The sequence below is a fragment of the Plecotus auritus genome (assembly GCF_963455305.1).
Source record: "Plecotus auritus genome assembly, chromosome: 1".
NCBI classification, from domain to species: Eukaryota; Metazoa; Chordata; class Mammalia; order Chiroptera; family Vespertilionidae; genus Plecotus; species Plecotus auritus.
The window spans coordinates 15,421,213-15,444,512 of NC_137770.1; the positions used below are offsets into that span (position 1 = coordinate 15,421,213).

Consider the following 23,300-nt stretch of genomic DNA (forward strand, 5'->3'; position numbering starts at 1 on the left):
TAGAACAGTTTTTCTTGGAGGAACATTAAAAAATACAAAACATGGCTCTTATTCTTGTTTTCAAGAGTACCGCACAGAGCCTGGCAGACGGTAAATGAATATTTGTTAAATGAATAAGTGTATGCATGAATGAATGCACTTCCTAACAGCCGCATTAGGAGGTTCTGCTATTTAAAAAGAAAATGTGATGCAACAGGCAAATCATGTTAAAACTTAAACACGTCATTTCACCAAACCTTCCACTTGAATTCATTTATAAAATAAACTTCACTCTGAACAGTTTGTTGCGTCCTTAGCAAAAGGGAGACCTAGATACAGTAATTGATTCAAAAGTCTAACAGGGGTCCTCAAACTACGGCCCGCAGGTCACATGCGTCCCGCCGAGGACATTTATCCGGCCCGCTGGGTGCCGCTGCCTGTCCTGCTTAGCAGCCGACTCGTCCCGGGCCCGCAGTGCGCATAGGAATTTGTTCATAGGTTTTTTTTTAAACTATAGTCCGGCCCTCCAACGGTCTGAGGGACAGTGAACTGGCCCCCTGTTTAAAAAGTTTGAGGACCCCTGGTCTACCTAATGGCCTGTTTGAAGGTAGACCCTATTGTTAAGTGTGCGGTATCTGGGAGCATAAAACATAAGGTGCCTATTCAGACTCGTCTGGCAGCTTCTTCAGGGCCCACTTTGGGTTCCTATCAGCTAGGACACAGCATTGCCGTCTTTGATAACCGGGAAAACAGACCCCTTTAACAGTGCCTTCTCCTTTCTCTTGTACCACTAAATTGGCTATAGGCTGCCTGGCACCCAGCCAATCCCTGCCCGGTGATGGGGATGAAGGCGAGTGAGTCACAGTCGTCAAAGATGCTTCTGTTAGAAGAATTTGGCATCTGCTTCCTGCCAGAGCAGCTCCCAAGAGTTGCTTTGCCCTATTCATTGCCATTAAAATTAATGCATTTCTCCCTGGCCAGTGTGGCTCAGTTGGTTAGAGCATTGTCCTGTACATGGAAGGGTCACAAGTTTGATTCCCAGTCAGGGTGCATACCCAGGATGTGGGTTTGATACCCGGTCAGGGTGAGTGCAGGAGGCAGCCAATCGATGTTTTTCTCTTCTCTCTCTCTTTAAAAATCAATTTTAAAAAATTAAAAAATTAGTGCATTTTACTTCATGGGCTACAGAGATAGGCATTATATAAAATAGATGAAAAGAAATATAGATGGATGTTGGAGATTCATAAATGTAGAAGGTTCTCTGGGAAAACTTCTGGTGACAGGTGCCACCAGCATCAGAGGACCACTCTTCTCTTTGCTCTGAATTTCAGTCCCTGCTCTGGCTAAACCTTAGTCTGCTCTTTGTTTGAATGCATTCACTCTAGACTTTTCTCTGTGTTGAGGGAGGATTGCATTTGCAGCCATAGGAAGTCAGATCCCTTGCAGGTGAAACACAGGCATTGGAATAGAGGAATCCTGCCCATAAGTGTTCCGATGTGCAGGGAGATTGCAGGGGAAATGACTACTTTAGGGATCACAACCAGTCACTCAAATGACTTTTCACGGAGACTGTGGACCAGTTTCCCAAGACATGCTACCCTTGTGCAAGTCAAAAGCAATGATGTCCATTCTCAGTGTGACCTAAATGACTCTAGAGTAGAAAAGCCTGCATAGCCATGATGCAGCTATTTATCCTTGTGGCTACATAGAGACAAAATTAAAGGAATCCACAGACGGACTGCCTGCCTCTGTTCTTTCACAGCGAAGAATTATCCACCGGATGCCACCTCCCCTTCACCCATCCTCATCTTCTTTCCCTATATAATCATGTCCCCCAATATTCCATACCTCATGGATGACACTGCTTTCCTTGTAGTTTAAGAGAAAGAATTGACTCCACTATGCTGGTGGCCAGTAGATCCCTAGACCTTGCTTCTTCACTCCCCCAGTGGTCCCTCTAGCCCAGACCTCTGATAGGATCTCAATATTTTTCACCCAGTTACTGCAGTTTCTCCCCAATAGTCTCTGGCTTGCCTTTATTCCTGCCTCCAAGGCACATCTCATCTCCTATCATAGTTTTAACCCCTCGTACCATCAGAATGGAAACTCCTTAAGGGCAGAGAGCATCTAATGATCATCTCAGAATCAATCGCCGAGCCTGGCACACGTGTTTGATAAACATTCCAAATCGAAATGGAGTCCCAATGTACTGGGGTTAAAAAAAAAAAAAAGTAAACCCATATTACTCGCAGACTCTAGATTTGCAAATCCCCCTTGCTAAAATTCATCTGTAATCCCAAATCAATACTGATGGCACTTTTGCAGATATTTTCAGAGCAACAAAATGCTTGAGTTGTTCAACATACGTGTTCCCAGGTGCAGTCGAATATGGCAATGTGCTGCCTTCTTGCATCAGCTCTCATGCTGTGTCTATTTAGTACCACACTTTTCACAATTTTTTTTTGCCATTTAATTGTTTAAAACTGCACTAAGCACAGTGCTGAAGTTCTGTCTAGAGTTTCTGAGCGCTGGGTTTTGATGCCTATGAAGAAAATATATGTACCAGGTGGGTCCCATCATGCTCAAGTTACAGTGTGCTGTTGCCATGAGGTCGATGTTAATGCATCAACAACGCACATCACATAAGGTGCCTTCAAACAGAAACACACAGAAAACAAGGTTATGTACTGATCAGCTGATGAAAACGTGGTGACCAGAGGCTTGCAGGAACCTACCCCTATATCTTCCCTAGAAGCAGTGGTTGGTGTTCAGTAACTCAGTAATCGCAGCCGCTTTACAGAACACAGCTCCTGCAAATAACAAGAATCAACTGTGCTTCCTTTTGCCATCTTCTCAGGAGGAGGATTATGGGAGCAACGGTTTGATGAGGCTGAGATGAGTCTCATCAAGCCTTAACCTCTCTTTTCATGCTTTATGGATTACTCAGCAGCACAGGATTTGTGCTGAAAATGTCTTAGGGAGAAAGATGCTACTTAGCTGTAGACGGCATGCCCCTGAGAGCCATTAGCCTGCCTGGGCAGCATCTGGGGCACCGTACCCTGTCCTCTCCCTGGAAGCTAGCTGGCTGGGGAATCAGGCAGAGAAGCCAGGGAAGAAGAAAGTCTTACCCTAGGTCTTAATGTGGGTTCCCCTAAAAGCTGATCCAAGATAAGGACTTGAGCACAGTAGTTGTTTGGGAGGTGAAGAAGCACCCTAGGGGAGTAGAAAAGAGAGGGGATTGGAAAGCAGCCAAGAAAACCAATAAAAGGTGAGCATCCAGCTAGCTATCACTGTGGGAGAATGGAAGTTTTCCCCGCGGGGAAACGGGGATCTCACGTAAAATGTATTTCTGAGTTCTCCTGCCATAGCTGAGGGAATTGGGGTGTTTTTACACCATCTCCCATCGGTCATTGGTCGAGGGCAGCTCTGGGGGTGCACTAAGTCCCCTGCACTTTCTGCCTGCCCTGGGAGCAGCAGAGAAAAAGGCAAAACAGGCAAGACTTGGCCCTCAGAAGTCAGCCAGTTTTCCCTGAGTGGCAAGAGCCAAGGGATAAGGAGGGGCGCAGCTGTGACATCATCCGGGGCTGACGTTGAAAGTCACATAAACCAAGAGGAGGAACGAGGCCACTTCCATGAGAAAGCTCCAAAATAAGCACATCCCTGCTTCCTAAATCCTGGGGTCTTCATGTACTTTCAGCTAGCTAGCTAATGCAAAGTCCAATTCCCACCCGTTTTAAGTCAAAGTAAAGTTGAATGGTGTTGCCAGAGGACCTGTGAGGTACATCTGGTTATTTACCTTCTTCTTTGGTAGAAGATGGAGGTTCATTTGCTTTTTAATGATCCAATGGGGCCTTTTCCCTGGACTAGCATGAGGGAGAAGAGCAGGACAGAAGCAGTTATTGGAAAACATGGGGAATCCAGCTCTTCAGAGGATGGGCAGTGTTACCATCAGAGACTAGCTAGTTCCCTGATGCACATCCAAGGAAGACACACTTCCCTGCCCAAGAGCCAGCTGGTGCTAGGCCTTTCCTGTCCACAAACACTGGCATGGGGGTGACAGAGCTGGGGGACAAACACACCTCCTCATCACACGCCCTTCACCTCCATCGCAGAATGGCCATTGTTACTACTGTTAGCACCACCAGGCAGGGTTCCCCTCATTGCTACGACCGGTTTAAAATAGAGCAGAAACCTCTGGTAGCTGCTGGCTGGATTGCTTCTACAGTCTCTCCCAGCCACTCAGCTGAGAATCCTAGCAGTGAAGTGTGTCCTTACCTCCACAGTGCTGCAAATTCCCGGCAATATTCTCACAGCTCCCTGGATTTGTAGTGGCCACCCCAGCCAGTCCCTCCCTGGATTGGTAGTGGTCACCCCAGCCAGTCCCTCCCTGGATTGGTAGTGGTCACCCCCCCAGTCCCTCCCTGGATTGGTAGTGGTCACCCTAGCCAGTCCCTCCCTGGATTGGTAGTGGCCACCCCAGCCAGTCCCTCCCTGGATTGGTAGTGGTCACCCCAGCCAGTCCCTCCCTGGATTGGTAGTGGTCACTCTGACCAACTGCTGCCTCCTTAAGCCCTCATGACCCAGGCTGGCATATTGGAGTCACTGTTGACCTGTCTGCCCCAGCACCCCATATGTAGCAAGGAGACTACCAGGCTCATAACTAACAGGAGCCCCAATTTCCCCCTGTTCAGAAGACGTTTCAATTAGACACTTTGGAAGACACATGTACCAGAAAGTTCTCATCTGCCAGAAAGAGAGAGAGAGAGAGAGAGAGAGAGAGAGAGAGAGCGAGCTTTTAAGTAGCTAACATTTGGGCCTCCTGCAATTCCTAGGAGATTAATTTCCATGTCATAATTCTGAGGAGACTCAAACTCGTCACATCCCAGCGATATGTGCACAAGCCACACGGTACTAATTAACAAAGGTTCTTCATAAAATGTCAACACAATCGAGGCAGTTCTGAGGCCTTTGAAATTCTGAATTTTCTAACAGAATACTGCTGCCTTCATCAGGATCAACCTTCCTTTCCTACTCAATTATCAAATGAAACTTTTTTATTTTTTTGCAGAGCATTATAACATCATAATGGCCTTATTTTCATCCTCGTTATTACATTTTTTTCAACCCCTTTACTCGTGCCTGACGGATTTCTCGAATGCAGAGGAAGTGGTCTGAGTGGCTGTGAGAGCAGCTGAGCTACGGCCAGGTGGCAAGTTTCAGGAGGCAGGGACTGTGCTGTCTGTCCATCTCTGTGTCACCAGGCATGGGGCAGCGCTGGGCACAAGACAGGTGCTCCGTAGATATTCACTGATGCCCAGGTCGTGTGGCTCAGTGATTGAGCATCAGCCTATGAGCCAGGAGGTCATGGTTCAATTCCCGATCAGGGCACATGCACAGGCTGTGGGCTCAATCCCCAGTAGGGGGTGTGCAGGAAGCAGCTGATCAATGATTCTCTCTCATCACTGATGTTTCTATCTCTCTCTCCCTTCTCCCTTCCATTCTGAAATCAATAAAAGTATATTTAAAAATATTCACTAAGTAGGTGAATGGATGTCTTCTCCAAAAGGCTGAATATACACTGAGTGGCCTGCTTATTATGATCTCTGAACATATAATAATCTGGCCACTCAGTGTATATCCTATATAATAAAAGGCTAATATGCAAGTTGTCCCCTCAACCAGGAGTGTGACCAGCAGGCAGGCTGGCCAACCGCCCATGTCCCCTCCCCCTGGCCAGGCTGGCTGGACCCCATCCATGCACAAATTCATGCACCGGGCCTCTACTATATATATATATATATATATATATATATATATATATATATATACACACACACACACACACACACACACACACACTGAGTGGCCAGATTATTATGCGTTCAGAGATCATAAGTATCTGGCCACTCAGTGTATATTCACATCCATACTTGTTGTAGACTTACAGAGAACAAGAACAATCTCAGAGCTAATACACTGCAGGCTCTAGTACAGCTATAGCTCTTTGTGAATTCTTCCCAAAGGAAGGGGACGGGAAAAACAGGCCCCGGCACCTGTCAGCTTTACCATGAGAGGTGATGTAGAATAATGGAGGTTAGCAGATAAGGGCTCAAAGATGTGCTCTGTCCCCTCTGCCGCCTGGGCAGGGGCCAGCCACTTGACCTTTCTAGACTTCAGTGTGATCCTTTGAGAAGCCTCAGAGGGTTTAGGTGTCTCAAAGTCCCTTCCAGTTTCTGAAGTGAGTTCAATGTAAACTGGGCAGCATTTACACGAGTGACAGGTTGCTGTCAGTGCCCTTCTCCTCTATCGCGCAACCTCTACCTCTGCTCGCCTCCATCCCACCTGCCCCCATCACACAACCGTACAAGTAGCCAGGGCCCTCGCTCGGCTCCCTACACAGCACCTCCCCAAGCCTGTCTTCCATGCTCTTGACTTTTCCCTTCCCACTTTATCCCAACCCATCAATATGTTTTTAGCCCTGGGTTCTATCCCCTCTTGGCCCCGCTCTCTCATAGAAATTTGATTAACATAGCTGTCCCCATGGGTAATGGAGAGCTCATATGTTATCCAGAAGAAATATATTTGCATTTTAACCAGATGCGTTCTGGAGATGATGCTTTAATCCACATCTCTATCAGTGCATTGATCGTGCTGTATGGTAACACTTGTTTATGCACCTGTCTGGGTGGCTAACTGTCACTTCTCTGGGTGTAAAAACCTCAGTTCCTTTTCATCTTTCTCTGTCTAGTGCCTAGCTCAATTTCTGTGGGTACTCACTCAGTAAATGTTTATGGAATAACCACATGGATGAATGAAAGGTTGATGAATAGAGTAACTGATGGATTTTAGGCAATCTGATAGTCATGGGAAAGAGTGATGTGGGTCACTTGTAGACAGGGACTGATACGCTTTAATCCCACCCCCTGTGGCTGTCGGCTCAACCTGTCTTTAGACTGAGTCTGAATGCAGAGCATTGCCTGCCGAGCAGGCATTCATGCTGCTATAGAAGCTGTGTTCTCACTCCGCCAGAGAAAGGGACCAGGCCACCTTAGCCTCTCATTAATTCAGGCTTCAGGGCTGGCTTCTGAGCTGAGGCCACAAGGACTCAACTAGCAGGGGGCCCCATTGTAGTCAAAAGAGAAATACCCCAATGTCATAGTGCCTCCCGACACACCAGTAACAAAGTGACAGAGGGTATGGAGGGGATGTTGGCAATTTCTATGAGGCCCATTATGCTGAATGCTTCCAAAAGGCATTCAAAGTACAATAAAATATGGGTGCACCATGGTTTTTGGTTTATTGCTGGTTGACTGCAGATATGTAAATTATCACAAAATCAAAGGCCATGTAACAAAGCTAGGGAAAAAGTAATTTTAATGAACAGAAACTGAAAACGTGGGGGCCCATTGCTTTAAGATACACCTCCCATTTGCAACCAGTATTTTGCAACCAAAGACATCAAAAAAAGCTACTTTCCTGTCTAAATATTTTTAAAAAATTCCTATGATTTCTTATAAGAAAACTGAATCCCCCAGATGAGTCCTGCCCCCAGCACCATGCCTGACACATAGTAAGTCCTCCATAAACATTTGCTGAAACAATCATTTGATTTATGAGTGGTGTAAATAAATTTTTTTGAAATATATTTTTATTGATTTCAAAGAGAAAGGAAGGGGGAGAGATAGAATCATCAATGATGAGAGAGAATCATTGATTAGCTGCTTCCTGCACACCCCCTACTGGGGATTGAGCCCACAACCTGTACACGTGCCCTGACCAGGAATGGAACCCTGACCTCCTGGTTCATAGGTTGATGCTCAACCACTGAGCCATGCTGGCTGGGCAGTATAAATAATTTTAAAAATATAAATCTGATTGTGTCATCTTCCTGCTTCAAACCATTCAATGCCTTCCCACTATTCTCAGAAAAAAAAATTCCTTTACAATGCCTACTCTACCTGCATAATCTGGCTACCACCCACCTCCCCACCTTCATGTCACCATGACATACCTCAGTCTCCAGCCAGTACCAAACTCCAGATCTCCTGGCCAGAGACCTTACTGTCCCTTGTTGCTTTTCTTTGTTCTTTTATAACACATCTGAAACTCCTGAGATCTAAACCAGACTGTAAATGTAGGAGTGTTATTTGAAACAAGGAGTGCCACGAGCCACCAATATTATGCACAGCTACATTTAAATCTGAAGTATGTACGCTACATGACTTAAGTTCAATTTTTCATAGTAGAAATTGAAACACTAAGGAATCACATGCATGTGGCTTAGACTGGGTCATAATGAACCAGTTGTAGGTCCAAGAATTGAAAATGAAGAATCAGTGGGAAGTTCAATCACCAGTGTAGAAACCACCCTGAAAGCCAGTCACTGTATGGGGCCAGGGGGCAGACTAGGGAGGAAAGGTACAGGGAGTGAGAATAGTTTCTGGACAAAGGAATTGAGGGGAAAACAACAGAACCAGAGGTGGGTACAATGGTTTAGCCACATCCGGACAATTTTTCAGCCCATGGTTACTATGGTTACAGATGCCATGAGAGCTGGCTCAGGCAGCTTCATTCAACCCACTCTCCCTGTGCCCTGGGGCTTGCCTCTTTTTGCCATTTTGTGCATGGACAGTGACATAGTCAACAAAGCCCATGGTGGCAGTGAAAAAAACTGTCTGCATTCTCCTCTGCCCAAGACACCGAAGCTCCAACACCATCCGAAGAATATGAAACTGCCTCAGAAATAAGCCAGGCATTCAATGTTTGGCAGCATGGGGACCTCGAAGCTACCAAATGCATCCTACTTCCTGGAAATCATTTTCTCTTTCAGAATGCAAAGCAAAAGCTACAAGGTAGTAAAAAGATGTTTACTGGGCCCTGGCTGGTGTGGCTCAGTTGGTTTGAGCATTGTTTCATATATTGAAGGTTGTGGGTTTGATTCCGGGTGGGGCACATACTTAGGTTGCTGGTTCCATCCCTGGTGGGGGCATGTATGGAAGGCAACTCATCGATGTTCACTCTCACATCGATGTTTCTCTCTCTCTCTCTCTAATCAATAAGCATATCATCAGATGAGGATTAAAAAATATATATATCCTATCTAATAAAGAGGGAATATGCTAATTGGACCTCATACCATCACAAAGATGGTGGCGCCCACAGCCAATAAGGAGGGAATATGCTAATTGACTGCCCCACCCTCAAAGATGGTGGCACCCACAGCCAATAAGGAGGAATATGCTAATTGACTGCCCCACCCTCAAAGATGGTGGCGCCCACAGCCAATAAGGAGAGAATATGCTAATTGACTGTCACTCCCTCAAAAATGGTGGTGCCCATAGCCACAAGATGGCGGCGCCCAGTACCCTCAGCCCCCCAGCCACTCAGGGCTGGCCCAAGGTGCAGGCAAGCCTCAGATGGCAGCTGCCTAGCTGCCCAGGGCCACCCAAGGCTCAGGTAACCAGGGCCAGCCAAGGCTTGCGCTGCCAGCAGTGGCAGCAGCAGAGGTGTGATGGGGTGTCGCCTTCCCCTGATTGCCAGATCGCCTCTCACCCCTGAGGGCTCCCGGACTGTGAGAGGGGACAGGCCGGGCTGAGGGATACCCCCTCCAGTGCATGAAATTTCATGCACCGGGCCTCTAGTATACACACACACACACACACACACACACACACACACACACACATATATATATATATATATATATATATATATATACACACACACACACACACACTAGAGGCCTGGTGCACGAAATTTGTGCCCAGCCTGCACTCTCTCCATTCTGGGACCCCTCGAGGGATGTCCGACTGCCTGTTTAGGCCCGATCCCAGTAGGATCGGGCCTAAACAGGCAGTCGGACATCCCTCTCACAATCCAGGACTGCTGGTTCCCAACTGCTCACCTGCCTGCCTTCCCGATTGCCCCTAACCGCTTCTGCCTGCCAGCCTGATCACCCCCTAACCACTCACCTGCCAGCCTGATTGATGCCTAACTGCTTCCCTGCCAGCCTATTTGCCCCTAACTGCCCTCCCCTGCAGGCCTGGTCACCCCCAACTGCCCTCCCTTGCAGGCCTGGTCCCTCCCAACTGCCTTCCCCTGCTGGCCTGATCGCCCACAACTGCCCTCCCTTGCAGACCTGGTCCCTCCCAACTGCCCTCCCCTGCTGGCCAACTTGTGGCAGCATCTTGTGTCCACATGGGGGCATCCATCTTTGACCACATGGGGGCAGCCATCTTGTGTGTTGGAGTGATGGTCAATTTGCATATTACTCTTTTATTAGATAGGATTTACTGGAAATAGGACAAGGAGGGCTAATAGTCCTTTACCAGTGGCTTCTGCTTGTGTATGTGACATCACTCCCAGGCATATTGTCCCTGTCATCTTGGCTACACTCTCACTTGTCCTTAGATCACACCACACAGACAGGAGGGCTGCTGCAGACACACAGCAGACACCCACTCCTGACCTTTCTGCTGCTCAGCCTGAAAGATGTCCTGTTCTTCTGGCTTTATCCAAGGAGGCTAGGTTTTCAGTCACGAGTATGTAAAGGAAGGGTGTTGTCAAAGAAGGGGACTCAGGTGCATGAGATGTCACTCTCAACCTCTCGATTCATAGTGAGAAGAAACAGATTACATCGTGTGGTCATTTTTGGGTGAATGTTTTACAGATCTACACATAGCATGGGTCTCAATGGATGCTTTCTGTATTTGAATAATCTGCTTAGAATGGAAGGTATACTGTTATAAGACTGTATATTTACATTTTACATAAATCCTCCTCCTACTCACTGTCTTTCTAATATCCCATCTCGGGCACTGGGCAATTGGAGGGGTAAATGGAGTTCAATGAACCATGGCTCTGTGGGTAACTGGGAAAGCAGGGTTAAATGAAATCAACCAGGTTTCTTTTCTGCAGGATTATCAGGGGAGGGGTACAAGTTAGAGACGAGAGTGACAGCATTAGCTGACACCCAGGTTCAAGTCACAGAGCTACAAGGTAACTTGGGACATGTTGCTTAAGCTCTGGGATAATAATTTCACTTGCTTCTTTGGCCTAGAAAAAGTAGTATAGGAGATAATGACTACAGGGCTCTTATCAAAGTGCCATGTACTTTGTATGTATTCAATAATAGGGGGAAATGCTTATGGTGATTTTAAAATGTGCTCGAATTCTTTCCTCCCTTCCAGAGCGAGCCTACTCCACCTCCCTTCCCCAAGCGCGAACTAAACTTAAGGACTCTCATCTAATGAAAAGAATGTGGTGGGAAATCCATTTGCAACAACATGGATGGACCTTGAGGGCATTATGCTAAGTGAAATAAGTCAGACAGAGAAAGGCAAATACCATATGATTTCACTTATATGTGGATTCTAAGACAACCAAATTCATAGAGACAGAGAACAGATTGGTGGTTACCAGAGGCAGGGGGTTGGGAGTGGGTAAAATGGGTGAAGGTGGTGGAAACATTAAAGTGAGGATTAGAAAGTCAGACTTCATTTTCAGTTCATACTGGTCAGTTTTAGACACTTGCCAGGGAAAAATGAATCTCACACTTTGCAAACCACAAATAAGTGTTCTTAAGTAAACATGAGGTTTCTGTTTCTCCATTCTGGCTAACAGTCATGAACCTGACGTAGAAAAAAACAGTAGTTCCCACTGAGAGTACCGCTCAGACCAGAGCCAAAAAGAGGAAGGTCCCTTTGACCTCCTTAAAGAAAAAGGATGTTCCAAAGACTGTCTGAGCCATGATTTGGTTTAGGTTTCTTTCCCAGTGGTGTCAGGGGAGCGTCATCATCCTTCTGAATCCCAGTGATTGCAGGGTAGACTTAAGACTGGGCAGGCTGACGGGAAACATCTTTCCTCCAGAAGAAATCTGCCATGTGGGTGTCACCAGCATGGTGCTGGTGCCATGTTTAGGGCGATTCTGAAACCAAGTCTGAGCCCCTAACCAACTCTAACCCTGTCTGGTCACCCAGTCAGTGTCCTTTAGAATAGAATCTGAGTGCAGCAAAATTCAGCCCTGGTATGCACCCTCCTGCTTCAGCCAAAGAGGCTGTGCAAACCTCTTAATTGACTATCAATACAATTGTTTCATTCTGTTCATCATTAAACACACTCTCTCTAATTCCCTACGGAAATTAGAAAGTAAAAGGAATCCACTAGCCAAGAAGAACATGCTTCTTGCTGACAGTGGATCCCTAGCTCTGTGCCTCTATTAGATACACTTTATCCCACATCTCAGTTGTGGTTGAAGTCTCCCAAATTTGGGGCAAGATGTGGATTGTTTTTTAAATGTATCTGATTTAAGATGATACTCATATAGAGACTGTTATGGACTGAATCATGTCCCCCCAAAAATTCATGTTGAAAACTTAACCCCAATGTGACTGTAATAGAAATGAGGCCTTTAGGAGGTAATTAAGGTTAAATGAAGTCATAAGGGTGGGGATGTAATTCATAGGGCTTGTGCCCTTTAAGAAGAGGAAGAGACAACAGAGCTATCTCTTTCCACCATGTGAGGGCACGGTGAGAAGGTGGCCATATGTAACCCATGAGGAGAGCCCTCACCAGACATCAACCCTGTTAGCCCTTGATCTTGGACTTCCAGTTTCCAGAACTGTGAGAAAAGAAATTTCTATTGTTTAAGCTTCCCTGTCTATTGTATTTTGTTATGACAGTCTGAGCAGACTAATACAGAGCCAAAGCACAGATGTTTTGGAAATGGGTGAAATAACAAAGTCAATCTAGCTGGTCTTAATTCTACCAAAAAATCACTGGGATTGGCAAAGGATGACGACGCTCCCTTAGATACCCCTGGAATAGAAGCCTGGACGAAACCTTGGCTCAGACAGTCTTTGGAACATCTTTCCTCTCTACTTTCTAGGATAATTGTGGTGATTTTGGCACATTATTAATCCCATTTGGAAAGCTGATCTCTTGAAAGTTGGATATTAAATCAAAACAGATTATTTTCTTTCCAGAAAATCCAAGCTACACAAATGAGTTTGGAAACACATTAATGAAGATGGCAGCCGAGCGGCCCTGCAAGTTGAGCATGGCCCACATTCACAAGAGACCAGAGTCTCTTTTTAGCCAGGAGAGAAGTGGGATCCAGAGACTTGAATTGGATTCTTGGGATGAAGTGCAACCAGTGCAAACCCAACCTGCAGAGAACAGCCATCGACTGGGAATTCGCTGATCAACCAAGAGCCTTTTTTCTCTAAATCCTTCAGAGCAACCTTTGAATACATTTTTGGACAAGAAGAAACAGGAGAGTGTAGAAGGGAGGAAAGCTTGAGAGAAATTGCCCTGGACATAAGCATCCAAAGGCCTGGGTTGGCCCCAGCTCTACCTGTTTGCAGTCCTGGACCCCCACCCTCACCCCGCCGAACAAGTCATCACTCTTTCTACTGCAAACAGTAAATCTAGATCCAATATTGACAAAAAGAGGGCTGCTTAAAGAACAAGTGAGATAATTTGTAAAAAGTGTTCTGTAAACTGAAAAAAGCTACACACATACAATACAGGCCTCTCTGGAATTTTGCATTAAAATATGCACTAAAAATGCAGGTGTTTTTGTTTTGTTTTGTTTTGTTTTAATCTTCAGCTCTGCAACTTTGATTTAAATACTTCACAAGCGTTATACACCAATGGCCAATATGAGCCAAATTATTCACTGGACACCAAGCAGATCTGTGTCAGCTCACTTAGCCATCCCCACCTCATGCCCGATCTGCCTTTCACTCCTGGTGAACAGAAGAACAGAAGGAATCAGTCTGCTGGAGGTGTGAGAGAGCTGGGAGCCTGCAAGGAAGAGGTGATATTGCTGTCCTTTCTGATACTCCATTATTTAGAGACATACTTCCCTTCTCCTTTGTGTACTTTGCCTTTTGTAGCTTGGGGAAGTCCTGGAATTTCCATCCTGCATGAAGCCTGAGAGATCCTCTCCAATCCATTCTTCCACGCATCCATCCATTCAGCAAAAGGGAACCGAGTTAGTGACTACTGTGTGCCAGGCACTTCCCTGGGCACCGGGGTTATGACAGGGAAAGTTCCTGCTCTTGGAGCTCACATGAGTAAGCAGGATGGCTTCAGATCAGGACAAGTGCCAGGAGGACAGCTGAACAGTTGACATAAGTGACAGGGCTAGGGAAGGAGAGGAGAGGTCTTCAGAGGGGACGGGGAAGTCCTCTGCTAATGAGTTGGCATTTGAGCTGAGACTCAAAGGGCGGAAAGCAGTCAGTCATGCAAACACGCATTATAAGCTTTGGGAAGTGCAAGTGCCCAAGCCCCGAGACAGGAACAAGTGTCCTCTATTTGAGGAACAAAAGGAAGCCAAGGGGTCCAAAGGTCAGATCCAGGGGGCAAGTTGAAGAGGTGGGTCAAAGAGGCCAATGGGGCCAATGTCTCCCTTGCGCATGGCAGGAAAGTGAAACCCAAAAGCAGCCCACAGTCTAACAGCTTACTGCGAAGCTACTTCTAGCAACTCATTCTTTTGCCCCCAAATCAAGAGTTTTTTAAGCCATATTTATCAGCTTCTCTCAAACTGTGGGAATATGGTTTGCTGATTTTATTGTGTTTTTTTTTTAAAGCCCTTAACATACATAAAGCCAGCACACCGATCCCAATTTTCAGCAGAAAAATTATCAAGCGACCCCAGCAATTTAAAATACACCTAAGTTCTGCTATGGAAGCTGAGATTTAGTGTCCATCTACTTTGGTATAGGTCCTACACAAACAGGAGCTATTTGTTAAAGGTTTAGCTTTACAAATAGGAGGGAGGCCAGAGCTCACTAGAGAATAATCATTTCACCTTTAGATCTTAATTTGACACCTAAACCTCTTGATGGTGCTTTGCGTAATTCACCCAAGAGCAATCAAAACCAATCTGTTCTCAATCCACCTTCATTTTGAACGATTAAATTGTCAGGTAACGGTGCTGTAAGCAAAACATCATAATTACAACTTTCCTCCACAATCTGTTGAGCGCCTCCACCTGAAGGTTCAAATCTGTGAATACTCAAATCCTATAGTGCATTTAATGTGAATTGCCCCTGTGCTTCTCTGATATAATTCTAGGTTCCCTTTTATCTTTGTCCTGCTAAACTCACTTGCCCTGTGTAGATGCAAACCTCCAAAGAACAGACCCAAAGTCTGTCCAGTGACCAGTGACTGGTCCACCAGAGGAAGACGCAGAGATGCTATCTGGCTGGAGGGGTTAGTGGGAAAGGCTCATTCACTGCCTGCCTCCCTCCTCCTCCTCCTCTCCTTTCCCTTTCCCCTCCTCCAGTTTCTCCCCTTCCCTCTCTTCCTCCCCTCTTTTTCTTTTTCTCCTTGACACAAGCTTCTCCAGTCCCTGAACTCTGGGAGCCTCACAAGGCAAGAGCCAGAGGTCCCAACAACTTAAGAGATAGACTTAAAGTGTACTTAAGGGCCTATAGTATAGTCCATCCCCACCACCATTATCTCTATAACCTTGGGCAAGTTACTCAACCTCTCTGTTCCTCATTTCCCTCAACTGTAAAATAAGGACAGTATCTTCCTCCTGAGATTAAATAAAGAAGATTAAATAAATTAATCATCTAATTGTGTAATTAATTTTAATAATTTATTTATTTAATGCATGTAAAACTATACGACGTCTGGCACATAGTTCTATACAGTGTGAAATATGTCACCCTCACTCCCACTCTTCTTCTGCCTCCACCCTCTTGGCTAGGGAAAACTATTGTGACCCCAGCTTCAGGAACAGTTGTGCTACTAGCACCTTACTAGTAGCAGCTCAGGGGTGTCCTAATGCAATCCAGTGTCAAAGGGGAATAATAACACTTATATCATCAGATAAGCATTATGAGAATGATTATCCTATATAATAAAAGGCTAATATGCAAATTGTCCCCTCGACCAGAGTTCGACCCGGAGTTTGACCAGGGGCTGGGGCCAGCTGGCCAACTGCCCGCGGCCCCTCTGCCAAGGCCGGCCAGATGGCCAGATTGGGGTGGGCTGGCCAGATCCCACCCATGCATGAATTCGTGCACCAGGCCTCTAGTATGAAATAATGTACAGAACACATCTGGCATGCAATGATTGCTCATCAAATGCTGTTATTTTTATTAGGGTCTTTTCACTTTTAGCATCAGTGGTTGTGATTGTAGATGCTACTTGCTTGCTTCTTCACTGTGTCAGGCTCTAACATGTGGGATTCATCTGTGGGATTCATCTGTGTTTATCACTGTGGCATAAATATCTAGAGAATGATAGTCATATAGAAATGTAGTTTAAAAGCCAAGGCAAGCTTCATGGAGGCAGCCCCACAGTCTTCCCTATCAGAGCTCCTTGAAGATCCTGACCTGACTCTTTAGACAACTGCCCACTTGACACACCTCTTGATGGACACAGGGACATCTCTCACTCAGCAGGTCCTGAACTAAACTCATGAGCTTTCCCTCAAGACTGGTCCTGCCCTGGCTGCTGCCTCAGTCATTCCAATTCCTCCACTTCCACAAATTCTTCACTCGAAGCCTGTAGATTTCATGTCCCTGATAGCCCCCTACTCCATCCACTTCTCCTTCCCTAGCCCTTGACACCATGGTATCTGGTCCCTCACATCCACAAGAGCTACACAGCACTTGTTTTGAAACTTGAAACCCTTCAGTGACTTAAGATAATGACTATGGTCCTCCTGCATGCCACAATCACACCCTTCCTGCAAGAACAGGTGGCTTCGAGGTCTGATCCTGCAGATCCCCCAGCCACACCTCGAAACACACACTCCCTGCTTTCTGCTCAAGCCATAGAAACTTCCTTTCAGTTCCTCAAATACACATCTGCCTCGGGGCCTTTGCACTTGCTGTTTCCTCTTCCCCAACAGTCCTCCTCATTAGTCATTTAATCCCTACATAGCCTCCAGGTCTCAATACAAGTGTCTGAATGCATTCCCTGAGCACCTGCCTCCCTGATTCTTGTCAACCTTTCTATCAGACACTTTCTTAAAACACTGCTGCTCTCCTTCATGAACATACATAAGCTTGTAATTGCGCATTCCTCAGTGCAATGATTGGTTTAGGTCTGTCTCCCTCACTATAAATTCTAAGAAGGCAGAGCTGTTGTCTGTGTTATTCTAACTGTATTTCCAGTACCTGGGATAGCAGTTGTTACACAGCAGGTATTCAATGAATATGCTTTGCAGGGAATTGGAAAAACAAACAAACAAAAACAAAAACAAAACCAAGGCACACTTCCATATTCCCAAAGATCTAGAGACAAAAGAGAAGGTGTAGGTCATATTTAAGGTGTAACAGCCTCAGGGTTAAAAATTGGCACTATCTCTCCACTCTTCAATAGCCAGTCAATCCATAAGACATTTACTTAAGGAATGAGTGGGTTTCCTCCTTTCTAGTCTGGAGAAAAGAAAAAAAGTACTCATAAAGAACACTAAACACACTCTCACACACGTGCACACACACATCTAAAAAAGAAATTTCAACCCCAATGTATGCAGAGGTGTGTCCAAGCCAGAATCAGCCTTTAGATAAGAGACATGTTAAATACAGCATTCTTGTCAAAACTGGACACTAGCTTTCAACTTATCCTGCTCCCATATGATCTCAAGAGGAGCCTTAGCATCTGTATGCTAATTACAGACACAGTGGCCAGCGCCAGGCGCAGCAGATCTGACTTAGTCGCTTGCGTGGAGGAAACATTGTCCAACATTCTTAGCTTGTAAATGACACTACTGCTGGGGCTGCCGCCTCTCCAGCCCTTTCCAGCCCCACCCTGTTCACAATCCACTCCCTTCTCCTCCTTCTACTCAGGTCAGAGCCAAACTAGCTGCCTGGTTTGGCAATAAGATTGAGGAAAGACTCAGAAGGCCCCGGGGGCTCCATTATTACGCACGCCCTACAAGAAGGGCCACCTCCAGGGACTGTTGTTGCAAATCTGAGCTCCACTTGCTGCCAGGAAACCTTTCCCATTGAGGACACCCTGGGCAGGCAGCACAGCCCCAGGTCCAGGGGGAGGCACCCCACCCATCTGCCAGAGAGACAAAGATCACCAGAAACAAAGGACACACACACAGACCCGCACACACCAAGTCAAAAGCAAATACCGACACTTGGTGCAATTTCAAGCCAAACAGCCAGCTTGATGTATTTTTAAATAGATTTTGAAACAATCCAGGAGGGACAATGACTATATGATAATGACCCGCACTATCTGGGTTTGGAACCCACGCTGCCTCCACCCTCCTCCCACCCTTACTGCTGTTCCAGGCGCATTTTTCTGCCTCAGGACACACGCTGCCGGGAGCAAGAGTGTTTCCACTCACGGAGGCGCGCACACGCTGGCGGTGGAGGCAGGGCGAGGGCGGCCAAAAGTAGGAGATACCAACCTTTAGGATCCCAGTTAACCTGTTTTCTTGGAGTCTCGATTGGAAATTTCATTGCTCCGTTGCCCAGATGGGGAGGAAAGGGAAAGAATCAAAATGATAAAGTCCTCAAGCTCTAAACACCTCGGCACAGCAGTCCAACAAAAACAATTTCCAAGGATGGGAGAGCCCTGGACTGGCTCGCGGAGGAACCCCAGAGAAAGACAAATGGAAAATACTGGCTTAGGAGAGAACTGGAGACGCCTGGGATGTTTGCACCGGTTGAGGGGTGCCTGGCAGCAACCCCCTGGGTACAAGGAAAAGTGAGGTCCGCGAGGGGAGGATGAAGGAGGCTCGGGAAGATGAAAACGCCAAGCTTCATACACGCGTGTGGGCAGGTCGGGGCTGAGCCGCCGGAGGGCCTGCGGAGGGAGAAGCCCACTGCAGTGTCACTCCAGCCCCCAAGGCGTGTGCACACACTCCTGCACACACACTAGCCCGGCGCGCGCTTCGGCGGCGGGCACGTCAGCCTGGCTCGATGGTGCAGAGCGCACGCCCCACCCCAGCAGTGGCTCCTCGCCGGCAGGCGACGCCCCCCACTCTCCACCCCCCAAAAGCCATTGGACAGAGGGGTGGCGCGGCGCTCAGGGAGCTCGCAGCGAGGGCGGGCGACCCTCCCTGCTTGCGCTTTGCTCTGCAGAAGCCGCGCCAAGACTGGAGAGACCGAGGAGGGTGGAGATGCCTGGCCAGGGCTCTGCCCCTGGCTCCCGGCCTGCGGCGGCAGCGGCAGCTGCGGACTTGCCCGCTGTGCATGCGGTGCAGGCAGCTGGAGGCTGCGGGTCGGGAAGCCGCGGTGTGGGGGGGGGTGCAGGCGGCGGGCGCACAGCTACTTACTGGTGCCGCGGGCGGGCCGGCGGGCGTGGAGGCAGCAGCGGCTCTTGGTGGAGTTGCCGCCGGAGACACGCTTGGCTGCCTGGAAGGCGCTGCAGGAGGTGGAAGAAGAGTCGAGGTGGCCCTGCCGCAGACCTGTGCTTCAGGGGTCACCTCTTGTCACCACTCCCACCCTGGGCGCACCCCGCTTCTTTTCTCACTTCATTTTTTACTCTGGTGTCCTCCCGCGCCAGGTACTGCCACCTGCGCCCCGAATCTACATCCCCGGCGCGCTCGGAGGAGGCAGGTGCCAGCCATGAGCCTTTTGTTCTGGGACCGTTCAGCATCAGCTTTGCTCTCCCGCCCGGGGAAGCTCGCTCCCCAGGCACAGCCCCGTTTCTTCTCCAGCTACCTGCAGGCGGCTGAGGCCGCTGGTTGGAGGCCGGGGGGGAAAAGGGTGGAGAGAGACGCGGCGGCCCCAGAGGAAAGCAGAGTTGCCAAGACCTGGCAGCTCCTGGAAGCAGGGGCCCCAGGAGTCAGTCCCAGGGCCCAGTGGGTACAGGTGCGCAGGGCTCCAGACACGTTCAGCGCCCCCCCCCGCCCCCCCCCCCCCCGCCTTCCTCTTTCCGCCTGAAACTACACAAGAGCTTGTGGTGGGACCTCAGTCTCCAAAAGAACCTAGTGGGCTGATATGGTCCTGAATGGGCCGCTGGAAGCACCACTCTGAACGTTTAGAAATGACTTTGGATGCCAACATCGGAGCCTTGCCTAGTACATGCTGGAGAAATACTTGCTAAACAAAGGCATGAACTGCATACAGCCGTGTTGGCGAGGAAGTAGTTTAAGTTACTGTCCATTCACTGTCCATGCCACACCTATCTGGAACCCCTTCTATGTGCCATCACTGCGCTAGGTGCTGGTGATATGGCAAAGAACAAGATAGGCATGGACCTGGCCGCCCATGCCATGAGGTGCAGTTAGACTGTCATTGCCTTCACTTAAGAACGAGAAAGTGACTTCTGGGCTCATTCCCACGCCTGCCAGCTATGGCCGTAAACCCTACACTGAGTTTTGCTCTCTGAACTGCTTCAGGCTTCTGAGGAGCCTTGTGTCAGCAGCATCCTTTTCATCATCTATTCTCCATGGTCCCATCTATTCTCCACGGTTTCTGAGTTCCAAAGGCAAGATCCACAGAGGGCCACTCTCATCCGTGGCACGGGTTGGTAAGTGCTTTGTCACTGGCCCTATAGGCCGCTATGGCTAGAGCCAGAGTTCTCTGCAAACCTTGTTCGGAAAAAACTGGTACCAATCTGACCGTGCCACCCGAGCGCACAGATCCTTCGGGCTGGTTCCCCAGGCACGTCAGAGCCACTCTCTCGTGGACTCTGTTTCCACACTTGGCTTCCTTCTACTAGAAGGCTTGAGAGCATGGATGAGATGGAAACGAGACAAACAAGGAATTTCTGCTCCCCCAGCCATGCCACCAGAGACATCGGTATGTATGTGGATTCTGTTCCCAAGCCCAAAGGGAACTGCTGGTGAGCTCCCCAGAAAGCCTGCAGAGTCCCCCTCTGCCCGCTCCTCAAGTGCTCAGGGCCAGAGGGCTCCAGGCCACTCACCGCAATGCCATGTTTCACCTGCATCCGCGTCAGAGAGGTGTTCCCAGACAAAGATACCCTCTGGCCTGAATCCTCTGAGGACGGGATGTCAGACTAACGTTTATCAAATGCACCCCTCACCTTCTCACACTTCTCTCTGTCCAGCTTCCCTACATCTTCCCTCTGAGGAAGCCCTAACGGGGCCCATTTTACAGGTGAGAAGATCAAAGCTCAGAGAGATGAAAAAACACACACAAAACTACACAACCCCCCTCCCCCCCCAAAAAAAAAACATCAACAACACCCCACAACGCTTTCAAGGTCACAACACGGATATTCAAACCCAAGTGAGCTCATCTGGTCCCTGACCCATGAATCTGACCCTGAAGCTTTCTCATGGGTTCTTTTGGGTAATGATGATCTACAGACCATATTATCCAAGACGCCAGCCTCTCCATTGCAAAACGAGTTGCGTTAACCTTGTGCCCCAGGGTCTACATCAGGGAATTAGCTCACTGTCCAAGGCAAATTCCTAAGGCACAAAATACAGCCTTAGTCGGCATCGTTCAGCCAATCAATGAACAAATATCGAGCATCCCCTGTGTACAAGATGGTTTGCAGTTTTTCTTAAAAGTTATATTGGGACCTGGAGAACCTGCCCCAGAAAAGTATCAGCAGGACGATCGATGGGTTGTTTGGAGGCTGGGGAGGTTTGGGATGGACCTACCGGGGTGCAGGAGCAGGACCAGGACCAGGGCTGTGGAGCCCTCTTGCTGTTAAAGACTTGCACTAGTCTTTGGCCCTTATGATCATCTCTCTGCTAAATCACTTGGTGCCTTCCCACCACCATCACCACTACCACCACCACCACCACCACCACCACCACCACCACCACCAAGAACAACCTCTGGGGCTTTTTCTCATCTCTGCTTTCATAGAAGAATGTAGACAAAGACAACGTTGTGTGTGTGTGTGTGTGGGGGGGCAAGTTCAGCAAAAATTAACCAATTAATTAATGAATCCCAGCACCCCCTCCCCTAACTGGCCTAAATCAAGTCCAACTCCTAACTTGTTTAGTATTTGGAATGGACAGCTGGGGACTGGGGGTGGGGTGTAAGGGATAAGCCCCTCCCTCCAGCCCCAAGTAAAACAACTTAGCACATTAACCCTTTGTGCTACTGCCATCCCCTTCCATCAGCTTCCATTCTATGCCTTCGTTATTGCAAACTAGATTGCACTTACCCCAAACAGGAGGGAAGAAGGGGTCTGTGTAGAGGGAAAGCATCCAAAAGAGACGCCTCGCCAAGCGGTTCCCACTCGTTTTGTGCCGCCCCAACTTCCATGGCTATTGCTGACGGCGGGCGAAGTTTGGGGGGAAGAGACCGCCTCGGGCTCCTGCGGCAGGAAAACAGAGCATCCTGGTGCAAAGTGGCTCAGCTTCCCGCCTGCCGGCAGCGGCCTCCCCTGGGCTTTCGGTGGGACGCAGGTCCTTGCCGGGAGGCGTGGCTGCAGGTCCCCGGGTCTCCGCAGCTCAGAACCTGCAATCCTTGCGGCACCACTTTACTGACCGCCCTGTGGCCCGGCGTGGCGTGGGAGGGCCGGCTGGGGCAGCGCAGAGACCCCAGTCATCTCCCGCGAGGAAGTTTTCCGCGAGTTGGCTCGCTTACTTCCTCCCCACTGCGCAACCCGGACCGGTGTGAGAGCAGAGGGGAGCTGACCGCTTCGTGTGGGGTCTCGGAGTGGCTGGCCATGCACGGCTCAGTCTTAGAATTGCTGAACGCGGATCCCGGGGTGCGGCAGGAAAGAGTCCTTGTTGAACAGGGATTCCGGGGCGCGGCGGGAGAAGAGTCCGGACAGGGAGAGATGAAGCAGCTTGGGGAATCTTGCTTAGTGCTGGTTCCACAAACGGAAGGAGAAGGGGAACAGATCTGATTAGAATCAACTTCAATTCACGAATATCAGGATGCATTCATTCATCTGCCTCGGGTTGTTTCCCCTTGAGGTCCAGAAGAAACCCCAATCTTCCAAGATCTCCCCCATTCCCAAGACACCTCCAAGCCCTCTTCCCAAAAAGAACCACGTCATTTTGTGAAGAGAACCCCATACAAACCCTGTGTAGAGTCACTGGCGTAAAATTGATGGGGTCATTCTGCAGGAAAGTTAACTTGAACTTCTTCTACCAGAAATGTTATATTTCCCTAGTGAGGTTGCCACTGTGTTCTCGGCATTTAAGCACTCCTACATTTGTCTTCGTGTCCCAATCAGAATCTGCAGAATCACCTTTTATTGCTCTAATCTTGGGCTCTGCTGTTTTGGGAAAGGCTGGAGGCATGCGGGCAGCTCTAGGGCAGAGGGTGTCAGATGTCAGACTGCTCCACCACAAACCCCGGGTGTGTAAATCCTGCAGCTTATTGCCTTGACTCAAACCTCTGATTGGGGGTTAATGAAGACAACATACTCTGAACTCCAAAGAAGTTGTAATTAAA

General features: G+C 48.2%; 1 protein-coding gene across 3 annotated transcripts in view; it reads right to left on the reverse strand.

Annotated features, from left to right (window-relative positions):
• The window catches only part of KCNK10 (potassium two pore domain channel subfamily K member 10), a 108,806-nt gene extending 85,720 nt beyond the window's left edge, over positions 1 to 23,086 (reverse strand). The window contains exon 1 of one of the 3 annotated variants that reach the window (XM_080683034.1): positions 22,057 to 23,086. In XM_080683034.1, the coding sequence (XP_080539160.1) occupies positions 22,057 to 22,099 (43 nt within the window). In that variant the 5' untranslated portion in view covers positions 22,100 to 23,086. Of the gene's footprint in view, positions 1 to 18,370; positions 18,831 to 19,240; positions 20,903 to 22,056 lie in introns of those variants that run through there. The other 2 variants (XM_080683035.1, XM_080683033.1) reach the window with 2 other exon arrangements.
• Positions 23,087 to 23,300: the final 214 nt, after the last annotated feature.